This window comes from Hyalella azteca, unplaced genomic scaffold (assembly GCF_000764305.2).
Source record: "Hyalella azteca isolate HAZT.00-mixed unplaced genomic scaffold, Hazt_2.0.2 contig3199, whole genome shotgun sequence".
In the NCBI taxonomy this organism is placed as follows: Eukaryota; Metazoa; Arthropoda; class Malacostraca; order Amphipoda; family Hyalellidae; genus Hyalella; species Hyalella azteca.
Window position 1 is genome coordinate 316,969 of NW_025933451.1, and position 17,170 is coordinate 334,138.

Consider the following 17,170-nt stretch of genomic DNA (forward strand, 5'->3'; position numbering starts at 1 on the left):
AAAACCACCAAACAAAAATGGTGGAGCTTGCGTAGCAGAGATCGGTTCGACAGTCAGTAATCAATCAGTAATCAATCAAGGATCATCACTCTCGTGCTCATATTGCATTAAGCACTTTTGTTAAATGTGAACAATTAAATTGGGGCTATTTCATCAAGAGGTAAACTTGCGGCTCCAAAAATGACGGGAAACCTCTAGTCGCTCTGGTGACGGCTGGTCTGAAGGTAATCTATATAATCCACACCTACGCTGGAGGAAGTTCAAACTTCAGAGGTGGAACTTCATGCTGTAAATTTGTAGTAAGTCAGAAAAATATCAAATTTAGGCAAATATACCAGATGTAAAATAAGCATACCAGACACCTGAAAATACCAGATTTGTGAAATCTGGTAAAGAAATATGCCATCTGGCAACGGTGCGAACGAGAAGCCAGCGGCACTTAAACTCTCCTCGTGAACTGACCCAGACATACATGCCAGATAGTCACCAAGCGACCGACAGTGGCCAGATTTACCAGCCGTCTGCACTATCCCCGTGTACAAGCACCTAAATGTCGGCCGCTTGGTGACTATCTGGCAAGTAAGCCTGTACACGATGACAGTATAAGGGGCCGATATCTTCTCGTTCGCGGTAACTTTCAGGAAGTTTTTTTTATGGTATAAATACTTAACTTCTCGATGCAGTAAAAACATTTTAGAAAAACTGAGAAAAGTTCTAGAAGTAGATTGAGTTCTTAAATCCTCAGTCTTATAGTTCTTCTGTGCGCCTCCATGCTAAGCAGTGCGACGTGGATGTATCAGGGAGTGATTTCTGGATACTCAGTTCCACCTCTGGCAGTTTGGACTTTAGGATTCTGGAATCACTACATATGTTCAAACGAAAACCGTGTCTCAATATTGCACGCGGTTCTTATCATCTTGAAATAGTGAATCGCTAGTTTTTATTTTTTATGGTTTATTTTCTAGTGTTTTTTTGTGATTGTTTTTTATTTTAGGTTTAATTTATTTCTCCTTTGTCAATTTTAGGTTTTATTGTCTGACTTAAGATGTTGAACTATAATGATTGTTTTAATTTTCAAGATTGTCGAACTGACGATGGAGCTAGACTCCGAAACTTTTTCAATATCGATATGGTAAATTTACTTGGCGTTCTCTTTGTTTTCAAATTCCTTGGAAGTAGATTATAAAGTGAAAATAATAACGGCCGTGCCTCTATAAAGGCATTATTTATGCTAAATCACGGTTGTAATTGTTGTTTGCGGATGCTCAGCAATCCGTATCAGGGTGTTTGTGTACGTATTCGTTTTTGCGGTGCATTGGGAATTTAGGATTTTGGATTCCGGTTCGAGCTATGGTTGACGACGCACGCAAGTTACTTCGCTCTGAAACCATAGAACATTTTATGCTACAGTGCAGTCGATATAGTGTGGGGCGCCAGACATTAGAGCGCACTCTGTTTGGCTTGGGCATACAGACCCTGACCCTGCGAACACTACTTGGCGGGGGTGACTACTCAAAACATATACAACATCTTATCATTAAAGCAGTTACCGAATTTCTTGCAAGCACTGGACGCCTTGGAACCAATTTGGAAAGCCAGCAATTAATGCCATGTCCAGGTGTGACAGTCGGCCTGCGTGAGGTCATCTCTTCACCTTCAACAAAGCACACACACACACTTCGCTCTGTCCCACAGTCCCTGGCTGTACAATATCCAAACACATACCAGCACCGCATATATAGTTAGACATTTACGCTCGTTAGTATAAATAGGATTTGGGAGTGATCTACAAAAGTTCGAAGCTCCTTGTCTTACCTAAGAAAAGTTCAAAGCACTTCTGCGATGCTATTGAGGTTATTCGGAGGCCAGAAGGGAAGAGTTACCTCGTCTCACTCTCATATATTATACTAACGAGGTTAACGAATTTCACGGAATTCGGGCCTTGTAGATGAATCATGAATATAGGTAAATTTTTGCAGAGAAAACTATTGTGGCATTTCTTCCACTGTGTATTAAACGAATGAATGACCATTGATTACCATTAATTATCACACACGACTGTGAGTCGGGGTCAGTGTGACACGAGTAACTTGTAAGTACCTAAATGTAATTGTGTTGTAATTGTATTATTTGTATAGGGGCCTTAGTTCATCTAAAAAGAACTAAAGTTTCTTTAATAATTGTATGAGTGGCAATAGAGAATGTAAGTGTGATTTGCAAAAGAGTGGCAAAGCAGTGAGTTTTTTAAGATTTAGACTCTACGGCTGTCTCTACCTCAACCTCAAGTTCAATTTTGGGACTCTGCAGGTGCAGGAGGGCAGGGTCCAGACCATAAGTGATTCAATTTATTTAATTCAGGTCAAAGATTATCATTATTGCCCTCTGTACCCAACCTTATAACTTGGATCATGGTGGCAGGGAATTATTGTGAGTACTTATGCGTTTGCAAGAGCATCGCCCGGTCCGGCTCAGCGGGGGGGGGGGAANTTGATGCTGTTAGCACTGAAATACTTGACAGTATCTCTGGTGCAAGAAATACTGGCTAAATACATTTTAATTTAGAAATTAAGGTCAATCGAAAATTCGAAATGACTGCTGTCAAGGCTATGTTCCTTGTTGCGAACCGATTGTTGCATCCAGTCGCTTATATTGAAAATAAAATGATTTAAGCAAGTATTTCTTGCATCAGAGATAATTCAAAGTTTGCTAATGTTAACAGCATTATAATACATGCAGAAACGTAAATTTTTTTAGAGATATTTAAAATTTAGGCTCTATGACTTGTAAGTTGTATACTATACAGTCGAATGAGTCGATAGGATTTCAAGTGGATGCCTGTCTCTTATACACATCTAGATGTGTATAAGAGACAGGTGTAGCTGTCAGCTGACTTTCTTCAGAAGTGCAAAAGCTTTTGCCGGTGAAGGTGTTTTACGATCGGTCCGTAAAGAAGCGTTGATCGGTTCAAAATGACATAAGAACAGGTTCTTTTGAATAACCTATGGATTGCCACCATGACTTGGATCATTGGATGTACAGTAAGAATTGTCAATGAAGTAACTAGATAAACCCTGCTGACAACTGTTCGATTGCTCCTCAGTGCCCCAGTCCCTACCTTCCTCCACTGGAGGCTCCACAGCTCCACTCCAGACTCCACTGCAGAGTGCAGATCCCATTTTTCCAGAGCAAGCTCCATACCACTACCAGGTCCCAGCAACATAACTACCTAGTCCTATTTCCCTGACCCCTGTCAGCTAACCTAACTCAACAGATCCTCCTGGGGCCACCAATGCAGAAATGATGGTGGACCTAATTGAGCCATCTCCTATCATTGGAAAAAATGTCGGAAAAACAGCCCAGAATGCAGAAATGACAGCGGACCTCATTGAGGATTGAGCCATCTCCTATCATTGGAAAAAATGTCAGAAAAACAGCCCAGAATGCAGAAATGACAGAGGAGTGAGAGGACCTCATTGAGGTTGAGCCATCTCCTGTCATTGGAAAAATTATCAGGCAAAGAGCACAGCGATCTTAAAAACTAAGCAATAATCAAATAGCAAGTCAAGTTAAGAACAAACCTTAAAGTGTCTTCCCTTTGCAGTCAGAGATTAAAGATAAAGTTAACACCTATACAAATGTCTTTCCTACAAGAAAAAAAGGCTGCTCCTGTGAAATTGATGTAGCCTTAGTAACAAACTAAGTAACCTTAAACTGCACATCTACTCAAGCAAACTACATGTAATATTTCTAACTGAAACATGGCTATTCTATAGCTTATTGAGTAGAATGAATTCTAAATTAGTTTTCATCAATTTTTTTATGTTTCTGATGAGCAGGATATTTTTATTAAATTTTTGAATGATCCACCTTGTATGCACTCTGTATTTCTTTTACCTAGAAACCTATTGATGAAGCTTTATTGCATTAACCAATGGTTTCCATAAGTATAGAATAGAACCTCAGTTCAGTTCAATTCTGAAATGACATCTACACCACCACATGACTTTGCCCACTCAATAATATATTTGTTTTTATACAGTTCTACAGTCATCATAAATAAGGTAAGTTGATTTTTTTATAGTGAGATTCATATTAATCTAAATGAGAATAACATAACAAAAATAAATCAGCACAAAGATTGTTTTGGCATCTATGTCAGTTAATACATTCATCAAATCTTACTTGAATCTGATAATTATCAACCTTTTTGAAGCTTCATTGCCAGTTTAAAAAACTGGCACTGAATGATTTATTCTTTGCCTTTTGCACAATCTGGTAAAATTACTCCTCAGAATTGTACATGTGTTGCATGTGTTATCTGCACCGTGTGCTGGGAGTTTTATTGAATATATTTGTTTAATGTCACTGTGGTTTGCTGAATGTATTGTCAGTTCTGTGCTCTATGTGTTGGGATATTAATTGAATATCTATGTTTAATGTCACTCTAATCTACAGTATGTGTTGTCAGTGCTGTGCTCTATGTGCTAGGATATTAATTGAATATATTTGTTTAATGTCACCCTAATTTGCAGTATGTGTTGTCAGTGCTGTGCTCTATGTGCTAGGATATTAATTGAATATATTTGTTTAATGTCACTCTAATTTGCAGTATGTGTTGTCAGTGCTGTGCTTCACATACCCCACAATCTACCAAGGATGGCAGACCCTCGTAGGAGCATTACTACTGCGTCTTATTCTGTACAAGTCCTCCTGGCTCGCCATGTCTCCAACACCGCTTGACAAACCTGGATTCATCTCTCTTTTGCCATCATTTCTTTTCTTCGTTGCTGGTATTGTGGCCAGTTCTAAAGCTCTTGCCAATATAGTGAGTTTTTAAAGTCTCTATCATATGGTGGTGCCTTTATTGTTTTCATTGTGTTTTGGTTTATCCTGTTGATATTTTTGCTCATTTTTTATGATTATATACCTACATTAAATATACATTTCAGTGCACATGACTATCATTTTTTGGAACAATTTTTGTATGTGTAGGTATAATATAGTACTTACTCCTAGTAATATTTAAATTACCTGCTCTATACCTACCGCTATTAGATTTTTCTTCATTTTTACTTGTTTTATATAAGTCCAATACTATGTACTAGAATACAGGGTGACACAAAAAAAACAGAGCTCACTAAAAGTCTTATAACTCCTGAAATTTTATTCAGTTTGAAACAAAAATTCTATGGAATTAAATGTCTTTTGCTCTGTAGTCCAAGGCATCTCGAAGCTCACACGTGGTAGACTCTTAGATCAATCCGTCTTCTTAATGAATCTGAAACAAATAACAGGATTACTTGAGTATTGTGGAAATTATTCAACTTTTTATGAGCTCTGTTTTTTTTGTGTCACCCTGTATATATATTTGCAGAGTGATGGACTGTTCCTGTGTCTTATTTTTACTTGTTTTTAAATAACTCCAATACTATGTACTAGTACGCATATATTTTGCAGAGTGTCGGAATGTTCCTGTGTCTGCACAACACCCTGTGCTCAGTGCTGTACCTGCTGGAGGTTTTCCCCAGCATGCGCAGAGAAGGAAATATCAGCAATCCCCCCCCGCAGCTCAAAGCTGTTGCTGAAACTTCCATTTCACGGATTGGTGTCCTGGCTGCACTCCTTACGCTCCTCACTGCACTTGCAGCTGTCATTTCAGACCTTGAAATAAATGTGAGAATTATGATACACTTGCAAACTCTGATCACAATATCAAAGAAATGATCTGTTAATCCGTACTATCTGAGGGAAAGTACTATTCGATTGATTAAATATCTTGTCTCTCTTATGAAATTATAATGAAAGCAGGCATTGTAGTATAGATTTTTATCTCACATAAATGTTTATGATGGCAGTTCTCCGAGTCTCCTTACCTGTGGCTGATGGTATCGCTGTCGTGCGTGGCTGTGCAGCGGCTGCATTCTAGAATTGCTGACGCTCGCTACACCGACGTGGACAGGCTCTACTGCTGCTATGTCTTCAGGTGCGTTTGCTTTGCACTCAGGGCATCACATTTGAGGGAAATGTTTTGGAACTTTGACTACCTATGTTTATTGAGAAGCAATAGCTTCTTGGAAAGGAAAATATCTTCATCGTGTATGAAGTCATTATTTATTATACTACTAAGCTGTACTACCCATTCCATTCCCTCTAACACAAATTGGCAATTAAATAGGAAGTTTCAGGTGGAATTCACCAAACTGTATAGTCTTATGTTCAGTTTTTAAACTAGTTCCATTGACAAAAATGTGTTGATATCCAGCAAATACTCGATTGTTTATTTATTCAGCTGTTGTTGATGCAGCATGACGGGTTAAAGTAAAACTCCATATAGAACAGAATGTTGAGAGCCCCTTTGTACTAGTACATTTGTGTCTTCAATCTGCTTGTCATTTAGGCCTGGAAATTAGAAAGAAATCTATTCATGTGACTGATCTGCTGACTACCCAGTTACAGGTCTAAGGGTTGTCTTGTCAAAGCGTGGTGGTGCTGGCCTAAGAGTTGTCTTGTCACAGCGTGGTGGTGCTGGCGCCGGCGTCGCTGTACCTGGAGGAGGCGTTCGAGGTGCTGCATTTCCCCCACGCGTCCCGCCTGGACTTCATGGGCGCCTGCCTCTTGGTGGGGGTATTGGCACTGCTGCTCTCCTTGCACACCATCAAGGTATCCGTGCACTGTCTATATACATCATTATTTACACGGAATAACCCAAATATTCTCATTAAACAAAAATTTAATGTTCTTTCATAACTTTGTCGTGTTTAAATCAATCACTTTGTATTCTTCACTTTTATAACCAATTTTAGTGATTGATCTCATTAAATTGGTACCTGTTGCATGTGTTAATTGCAGTAATTAGGTATCCTTATGAAGTCATTGAAATAATTTAGTTTGTATTCAAGTTGGATTCCAACCCAAACCGACTTGGGTTGGAATAATTCAATAAAAAGTTGTATATGTACCGAAAAATTTCACAGGCTTGTCTGTCGTAATACTCCTAACTGAGGACTGTTCTTGCTCTGAAATTCATTACGGTCTAGTTGAATACTTCCCTTCTATTAGAGCTCAAAATGCAGGTAGGTAAGTATGCCTGCCGTAATTTTTCTCGGGAAGAATTTATGCTTAGCCTAGTGGGCATCTGATTGAAGATTTCCATGAAAAAAAAAATCTATTTTAGTGCCTAGTAGAGCATTTTCTTGGGCGTAGAATTGAAGACATCTAAAGAATCATTTATTAAAAAAAGAAGATTTTAAATTATTGCATCCAAGGTTTTAAGGGCTTGACGGGGTAAATGTTATCAATAGCAAAACAATGTTTTGCTTGAAGAGATGCGTGCTCATTGGGTCTTGAATTATCGTGTAAGAGTTGTCTTTTTCCAGTCTCTCTTTAGTTTCATAGAGTAATACACAGTTATTCATAGTTTATTCATTGTGTTAATTATTTTATCATAGCGAGATCATTACTGTAGTTGACATGGTCGTTGGTACAAGTTATTCTTGATCGTTATTCTCATGAAGAGGATTATTTTGTTCACGTTAGAACCTTCGAAAATACAGAGGTTATATGTGTACGTGTGTGATGTCCGTATTCAAACTGTGGTGATCTGTGGTGCGCTGTGAACCGCAACACCTGCTGAAGTGATGTGTGATGGCAACACTTCAGCCGTGTTGACAGTTTCAGACACACCGCCACTTGAGCCGTGTTGACAGTTTCAGACACACCGCCACTTCAGCCGTGTTGACAGTTTCAGACACACCGCCACTTCAGCCGTGTTGACAGTTTCAGACACACCGCCACTTCAGCCGGGTTGACGCAGTAGGACGGCTGGTCACGGCGCTGGTGTCGGTCGTGGTGTTCACGGACGAGACGAGGCAGGCGACCGCGGCGCTGCTGCTCACCAACCTCGGCCTGGGACTGCTCGTGCCTGGTCAGCTGTTAGTCTTAATAATTGTAGGGTTTTTTTTATATAAATATACTTGTTCATCGATACTGCATTCTATGTCTAGTCTTGTTGATTGTGCGAGAGGTTTTTTATATAAAGTATATTCATCAATACTGCATTCAATGTCTTCAGTCTTATTAATATTGGGAGAGGTTTTTATATGTAAAATATATGCATCGATACTGCATTCAATATCTTCAGTATTACTAATTGTGGGCGAGTTTTCTATACCGACGGTTTAAAGTTTATATTTAATAAGCTTCAAGAGGCTAGTGCGCTTTTCCCTCGCTTCTCATTCACGTCTTATTCGCATATGTTCTCATCTTAAACAAATGAGAATAACATACAATCCAGTTACGTGTTTTCTACCTTATATCATTTCGATTGAGTAGTTCAATAAGTTCTGTTACAATGTTTTCATGCCTTGTGCCTAAAATCTTCCGGTAAATGCTAGAAAAATGTAAAGCGTCTCTATTCTTCACTTGATTAATCAGTTTAGCGTAAGGTCATATGTAATATTTATAGGCTGGAGAAATCAAAGTACGGTAAGCATCATCTAGCTAAGGCCAACTTATTTCTTAAGTCGTGAGAGCCTGGCTTTAGACCAGTTGTTATATAATCTTCACCGCTGCCAGGTTGTGTTTAACGCAATTGCACAATGCATAGCGTTCTCACTTCCTTTGTCCCTCCAGACATATGATCATTGTACGCTTCTTCGTTTGGCCTATAAAATATTGATGGCTTTAAACCGCAGAAAAATACAGTGGGTGCAAAAATTATACGACACAAAGGAGAAACTTTATTTAATTAAAGCTTATTCAACAAAATAATATGAACAAAAACTGTTCTATATAAACTTGCATAGGAAATACAAATATCATATAAAAAGAACAATATCATTAAATGTTGATTTGTTAATTGCAATTTTGGAAACGTTAAGGTTTCCTTTCCGCAGTTTTTCCTTTGTGTCGGATGCTTTTTGCACACACACTGTAGTTGATGAATTTACCATTAAATTCTGTTGTTGCGTTACGTTGGTTTACTTATTAATGGATAGCATTTTACATTGATTAGCTCATTAAAATTATTTACATCCATTGAATGTAAAGCTTTGTCGGGCAGGCGTGCGCTCCATCTCACCCGACCCTGCGGACCGCTGGCCCGCCGCGCGCCCGGACCTGCCCGACGACACACAGACGCTGCTGGCGGTCGACACGCAGTCTTGATGGTCTGAGTCCTGAGTCTTGATGACCCAAGTCCTGAGTCTTGATGACCCAAGTCCTGAGTCTTGATGACCCAAGTCCCGAGTCTTGATGACCCAAGTCCTGAGTCTTGATGATCCGACCTTCTCTTTTAATGACTTTTTTTTCTGATTCGTTTACTTTTTTACCAACAAATAATTTGTAACTTTGGCGCCATACTTATTTCAATTTCATTATTTCAAGTTTTGTATTATTCCTGATAACCAAAGACAAGTACAATATGTGGTTCAATTTAGCCAATTCTAGAATTAATGATAACCTAAATGATATTTTAATTTTATGCTAAGATTTGAACGTTATTCTGAAGGTCAAGCTGATTATTTCATTTCATCTGTCATGTTCAATCTTACCAGTCTGATGGAAATGTTTTTTTTTTAACTAACCACAGTGTTGAAAAATGGGCTAAAAAATTGTGCTCTAAATGACCATTTTATCAATATAGACTATAGAGGCTATCTTTGTTCATTTTATTCCTAAATTAATGCCCTTAAACCAGTATATGATTTTTGATGAATTAGGAAAGTCCATCTGACAGTTACATTCTATCTCATTTTCAACTCAAAGAACTCCGTGCCAGAAGAGCTTAAGCTCTTAGCTTTATTTAAGTCCTCAGCATCATGAGCAAAGTGAAGTACTGAAGCTTTGAGATTTTGTTGAATTGGTCATTGGCTTTGATACCTGGTCAATACTAGTGCCGCATGCAAGCTAACGTTTTGTTTCTTATGTTTGCTAGGCGGGGTTTGGTATTTTTTATTAAACATAATTTCATTGTTCGCCAGATTATAGCCTATATTTTGTATGTTTTGTCGTTCTTGAGTGGTTTGGCATACACAAGGGATAGCGAGGGACGAGCCAAGGGACGTAACATTTTTTCGCTTTTTCTGCAGTTCTCACTGCGTACAGTGAACTTTGTTATCTCTCTTTTTGTAAGCATTACCTTAACATAAAGTACGAATTTTCCAATTTTATTTCTCAAGTATGTTCTACTACATTATATTTTCGGTTACCTCGAGACGGTTTTGGTCGGTGACACATTGATATCTTGAAATATCTTCCTTATTTCCACACATTCTCTCCGCTATTAAGTTGATGCCCGTCTCTGCTTTATAACAGTTTATGTGACACAATTATTAATTCTTTAATATAATTAGATGATTGCGCGTGCTCATTTAATAATATTTCGCACATCCCAGTATCCTGATTGTAGTATTTTCAGGGGATCGTTGAGTGAGCGCTACTCGTATCATGGAGACACGCGTTATTCTCTTGTTCATTGCCTTTAAAATCTCAACAAAATTAAATTTAATACAACGATTTGAATAAGGAATACATTATTTATACTGCAATATCTTTACAAATAACGCCTTTTGATATAAGACTGGAGGCTGCAGATGTCATTTGACTGGCCTTTTTTCTCTATTATGAAAATAAATTAGCAATGTTAAGAAACGCGTCATGTTTAGAGGCCCATTTCTCCGTCTCGAGCGGAGGAGGAAAGTTGTGGTGTCTGGAATCTCTTACTGGTTGATGCCTGCGGATATATTTATATCGTTTATATTCTACATAAGTATTTTTTTAAAGTTTTATAATGATATTTTTATAGACCTATAAATTCCCATTGATAACAAAATATTTTGGATGAGCCAATTTGTGTGCGTCTGTTGTGACCAAAGTTGTTTCTGCTTCCAACTTTGGTTCTTGGTAATGTAATGAATTGTTATTATTAATAAACATTTGAGATCGAATTCAGCACTTCGTCGCTGACGGTGAGCTTCCCAATAATGAAACGAACGACCAACAACTGCCTCAAATTATCTACATTATTATTAAGTGCCTTCCTAATAATGAAACTAATAACAATTGCCTCGCATTATCTACATTATCATTAATTGCCTTCCTAATAATGAAACTAATAACAATTGCCTCGCATAATCTACATTATTAATAATTGCCTTCCTGATAATGAAACTAATAGCAATTGCCTCTTCTTTTCCACTTATAAACACGCCCTCTGCCTGACATCGCGATCTTGTTGTCAGACATTCTGTAGATTTTTTTGTTTTTAGTTTTAGGTCTCGGATGTGACGGTGCTGGCCTAAGTTGCTGTCGTGCATGACAGGCACTCTATCCTCTCTTCCTTGATCTTCATCTTCAAACTTTTTGGAGCCATGCTCAGCAATAGGAAATTTATTGGACAGAATTATCTTTCTTACTAATATTTTAGCTGATCTCAAGGCATTCATTTTTGTCTTCCTTCACTTGTTCATGGAAGCATCGTTTTTTTTACATTTCGGTTCTTCATGTTGTGGTTTTTAGTTCATTTTTTATCCTTCAACAACAGAAGAGTTATTTGTTATTTCCCACTGTGTGTCTTTTTGTAAAGCATATCCTATGATTCGGGCATTTCTGTTGAGAGGCGGTCTTCTAACCAGTCCTTTCGTGTTGTTATTCCTAGTGAAGTTGAGATGCTCTTGGCATTGCCTGTAATGCCGCTGATATTTTCTGGCATTAACAACAAGCGTCAGCAGCAGCAGCACTGCAATGGTCTTCCAATTGACACCAACATAGAACAGCTTCAAAAGAGATTAAATTCTATATATATTAGAATTTTCGGAAATTAGTATAAGCTACAGGATTTAAATTTGAATTATATACATTCTTTTATGTTATGGATAGACTTGATATTAAAGGATTCTTAACCTGTATTTATGTATTTGTCGGTTTCTCGTTAGATAGCAAGGGTGAGTAGAACATGCTTTGGGTTATCAAGTCATTTCTAACGTCGGCTGTGTAAAATCTCGTCACCAAAGTCTTGTTGAATGTTTCTTTTCTTGGGTTTTTATTATGTGGTTTCATATTGAGTTGGCCATAAGTTTAAGTTGCTGTTGTAGTTCTGAGGAATGCTAAACTTTCGCAAAAACTCTCCTATAACTTCAACCTGACTAGGTGCCTACAAAAACCTGAGATGCAACGTTGCTTTTAGAGTTTGAAATACAAGCAAGTTGCTCGTACTTGTGTCTTTCTATTGATGTTTTACCAGTGAAAAACCAACGATTTTTTTTATTGTGATTACTTATATTGTGGGTCTGGGAGTGCTGGTGATTGCGGTATGGGTGCTACCAAGTTATACATGTGCGACGCCAGGCAAACTCTTGTGACAGCGCCGGCTGTTGCCCTCCACTGCTGGACGTACGTGTGATGAGTTTCTGATGTGAAATAGTTTGTGATGATCAAACTATTTCACGAACACTTGCTACGGATGAGATGCCAGCCATGGCAATTTGAAATAACATTTGTACCAAACTTTTTTTATTAAAGCTTCGAATTGTAAGGTTAATGGCGACCATATATAGAGCATTTGTGGTTGGAATGATTTTGAGGTTTAATTCTACAACTTATATATTGATCTTCTCTGTTGTATTAACGGCAAGGCAGTGTTGTGTCTTCCTATATGCGCTTTTAGTATTAGTGGAAACGTGTGATAATCTGCTCTCTTTATATTATTTAAAGATGGTGTGCAGGAAAGCCCTCATGTTAAATATGCAATTGGTTGGGTAATTTTTAAGTATATTTGTATACCAAGGTCGTGTCGTGTAAGGTTTCTTTACATCATTACTTATATTATCTGTCTGCTTATATCGCAAGTTCACAAGGAATTGAAAATCAAAGAAAACGCCAAGCAAATTCGCCATTTCGATCAATCGAATTCACGTTTTCAATATCGAAATGGTGAACTTTCTTTGCTTTTAAATTCCTTGTTCACATCAATAATAATCTTCATTGAGACGTCTATCCCACTATCCAGCAGCTCCCTGTTAAATATGTCTATAAGGAAATCCTATGCTATTCTTATTAGGGTAAAGTAACAGAGTTGCGGCGGTCCTGCCATGACATTGCTTCCATCTAACCTTCGCTTTGCTGTTAACCTCAATTGGCGTTTGTTGTGTTATGTCAGTGTAGCTAGATTATATGAACTAGCGGTGTGAGTTTTAGTGACATTACTGGCACTGAGGTTGGTCACTATTGCCTGATGCTGGTTTTTGAGAAGCTTGCGCGACTATTATTTTGCTTGCAATTCTTTACCTGTCATACTATCATTAATTTCAATGCACTTTAATTTGTCATTGAACAGCAGGAAGTTGAGCCTATTGGCGCTCATTTATCGGAAACCAAAATGTCGTATTTTCATGACGAAAAATTCTTATTTGCCGTCAGATGAGAGTGTTTAAAATCTGTTAGATTTTGCTGAAGCTTTCTATGCTTTGCAATCATAATACATTTTCTCACTGAAAGCGTTTGTTCTGTAAGCCATTCTATTCTGCAGCTGAAGTCTTCTGTGTACTGATGAATCTATTGAGAAATCATAAATTATGGGCGTCCGGTTAGCCTCTAAATTTCTAATTTATTTCTGTTATTTCCGGCATGTAATACAAAGAAAATTATAAAGAAGTCAGCTCGAGCCCAGTGGTTACAGTTTTGAGTACCAAAATTAAGGCACTGAGTTGCTGGTTTGACCCCAACTACCTGCGACAGCTCTGGTAAAATCTGCGAGGAGGCAGGGAGGTTGAGCACAGCAAAATTGAAGCATTGACTTTGGTTGCATGTTCGAGACCCGTAACAACCTGTGCAATTCTGCGATTTTCAGAGCCAGCGACAGGCCTAATGTCATAATCAACGCTGACACCGCTATTGTTAGCTTCTAATTCAATATTGAAGATCAGAAGCAAATACTGTACATTTATTTTCCTTACTTACAGAGGCTAATAACGGATCTACATGACCTGGGTACTGAGTGGGTAGCGTCTATTTATCACTAACACATTTGTCACTTGGCCATTGGTAAAACGAGGCCCTGAGGTCTAGTACAATTCTGAACAAACTTATAATGCTACCGGAAACCAACTAAAGCTAAAGAAAGTAATGTAATATTAAAGTTGACAATCTCGTATGCTGGAATTCTATGAGCATGTTCAACTTATACCTGCTGGAATATGTATCGCCTTCTTGATCTAATTCTAGAGGCTGGGTCGGTCACGTCTAACTGATGCAACGGATCAGATTGACGTACTTTTTTTTTGTCGAAGTTTGTTGGAGTTCTGAAAGATGATCTATGTCGCTCCATGGCCATAACACCGATGTTGCTGACATATTAATCGTACAGTACTTCTCTGTAACTCTTCTGCTGCTGTCTGATGACTTGTTAATTAGTTGTGGTTGAACTTAGTTTTACTATGATTAGCTGTGTCCGTAATACGCTCTTGGCCCTAATCATTACAGCCGGTGTAAGCCGCACGCTGTACATATTCAAACTTATTAATCAAATTTCATATAACCACAAACAAAATCAGCCAAAATAATATTAATTAACTACCTTGAATTATTCCCAGCTGAGGTCTATCGAACCTATGATCAAACGAACCTATGACATATACGGACTTTTCATTGATAATTATTCAATTGTACCCGCTTTTTATGCCAAGGTGGTTAGCAAAAGTTCTAACCATGACAAGATTGGCGTACAAGTAGCAGTTAGTGTTCAATGAAAAACGCGTTTCGAATTTACTCATGAAAAAAAACGCATCCAAAATGCACCTATATATCCCTGAACTCAAAATGGCAGCATAACTCTCAAGTCTACTAGTATATAATCTCAAATAATTATTTGTAGCTGAAATATGTTTAAAAATATACGATCTCATAGTTAGCTGCCTCGAACATGGGATTTTGTATGGGGAAGGAGCTGCGAGCTAGAACGTGTTTGTGCCGCTCGAGTGCGCAAACTCTATTTCACTGATCTCTAATATTCTCCATAATCCTCAGTGTGCCGCGAGCAGTTGGCGTGGGTTGTTGTGGTGCTCTTGCGCGGAACGGTGTTACCGCGCCTTTTACATATGGTGTGATCAGCTGTTAGTTGCTTAAGTATGAAAGCATATCAACAAGTTATACTGTTGCATCAATACTTTTCGTAAGTAGCTCATACTTCATGTACTGTGCGTTGTTGGTAGAAAGTTATTGCTCTTGAATGAAACTGGTATCTTCAAATTTGCTTCGAAGTTTCATGAACTGGAAGGATACTAGGCGTCTGGACAAGTACAACGTTGGTAACTTGGTCGCATGACATGTTCGTTATCATCAATCATAACAGAGTGTTAGCAACTAAATGTTGTTTTAGGCGATCTCAGTTCTCGAGCCTAGTGAAGTGTTCGTTTTGTTGTCGTCTTGTATGGTGTCCGACCGCAGTCGCTGCTTGTGATGCCGCGGCAAGCACCTAAAATTGGCGTCGCTGCCGTTTGTGAAGATTGGCTCACTATTTTAAAATTTTAATTCTTCTACAAGCATTCAAACTTCGAGTAATTTAGTTGACGAAAGTGACGAAAATATTTCAATTTGTACTTCATGCTGTTTTTATTTTAAATATTCAGAAAAGTCTTATTTAAATCCTCGGCTAGAGCCTAGAGCTAATCGCTCTCAGCCATCCAACTTCCATGCGACAGAACTGACGAGTTTGTGAGAATAATAATTGTCATAATATTTCACACGGTTGTATTCAATTTTTTTATCGTGATTTCCATGCTTTTGCTCATAAGTCGATTGTTTCAACCGCTATCCATTAGTTAGTAAAACCCTTAGCATTCAATTCTATGTCTGTGTAAATAATAATAATCGTATGGTCATATTTTAGCGACTTTCGAGGAACTACTGACACTATGCTTGCTTCATCAATTTTTGATGGCAAATGTTACCTGAAATCACTTGTATAAACGGAAATATTAATAGTGAAAACGCTGTTAAACACTGAAGCGTAGTCTGACGAGTGACGTTTGTTCAACGAGCTGCAGTCGGTGCTGGTTTATCGCATCCTGATTCCTGACGCTGGCACTACGACGTACGACGACCATTCATTGCGAGGCCCTAATTGCCGGCGTTTCGTTACACTAGCACGTCTGCCATTCATTTTTGTTTGCGGTTTTTCTCAGTACCTTATTGATACTCTGAATGTAGTAGCGGTATCGATTAAGAACAAATCTGAACTACTTATAAATAAGTAGTATATATATGTTTGTAGTACCACGTCTTCATCGACTTGCTTCACCTCTAAGTCGGCAGATAAAATCACTTTGAAAAATGAACTCCTAGTCTCCTACTACCGCTACCTGTGGTTAGGATTAACCATGAAGTCTATCTGTGGCGAACCCTTTTGAAAGAAAATATTTTTATTCTGCCTTCGTTCTCATGAATTTGTGAGTTTTTTTATGTAATTAGCTATATATCCGAATCATCAGTATCCGAAAGCACTTGTAATTTTCCATTTTGTATGTTGATTTCCTTTCTGCACGGATTGGTCGAGTAAATCGACATCATTATTGATAAATATTACTTTTGAACTTAAAATTCCTGCTGCATGGTGCTCCGAACTTTTCATCTTTAAGTAGATTAATAAAATTACGACGACCTTGATCGCGTGTTTAGGGGATGTGGAGATTTAGTGTGCAGCTGGCCCAGCGTATTTGGTACAGGTATGGCATTTGTAAGCGCTGCTCGAGCAGTTCGTTAACTTCGCTTAGACCAGTTCACTGGTCATATGGTTCTATGAGTTGATAATTGAAGCTGTTACGCTCCACGCTGGAGCGAACGATTGAGAGGTTATGCTTGTATTTCACCGGGTTGTTTACAGACATAAAATAATTAGAAACCCATTTTGTTTTAAATTATTTTATTGATCACTACTCACAAGCCACTTGCCTTACCTGAGCTTGCATTAACTGCATTCAGATATAATTATTCAACGTTCTGATGATTTGTGAATCGTTTACACAAAGTAAAGTTAAATTCTCAATGGGTAGGGCATTAGCACGTGTTTAAGAGTATACAACTTTAGAGAGCATGTCACTCAGCACTGCCAGCCTCTTATTATTTCTAATTTACCACCTCGGCGCGCTGCCCAGAGTGGCACTCCTGAAGTCCTGCG

At 38.2% G+C, this 17,170-nt stretch overlaps 1 protein-coding gene across 2 annotated transcripts; it reads left to right on the plus strand.

The window, feature by feature from the left end:
- The first annotated feature begins 3,841 nt into the window (after positions 1–3,841).
- Positions 3,842–13,493, plus strand: LOC108674172 (transmembrane protein 241). Of its 2 annotated transcripts, none has more exons than XM_018162083.2 (7): positions 3,842–4,061; positions 4,610–4,825; positions 5,458–5,673; positions 5,856–5,983; positions 6,516–6,660; positions 7,777–7,924; positions 9,062–13,493. In XM_018162083.2, the coding sequence occupies exons 1-7, from the start codon at positions 3,981–3,983 to the stop codon at positions 9,163–9,165; spliced, it is 1,038 nt and encodes a 345-aa protein (XP_018017572.1). In that variant the 5' UTR covers positions 3,842–3,980; the 3' UTR covers positions 9,166–13,493. The 2 variants fall into 2 exon arrangements, with proteins under 2 accessions (XP_018017572.1, XP_047735459.1); XM_047879503.1 differs by having other exon boundaries at positions 4,001–4,061; positions 4,623–4,825.
- Positions 13,494–17,170: the final 3,677 nt, after the last annotated feature.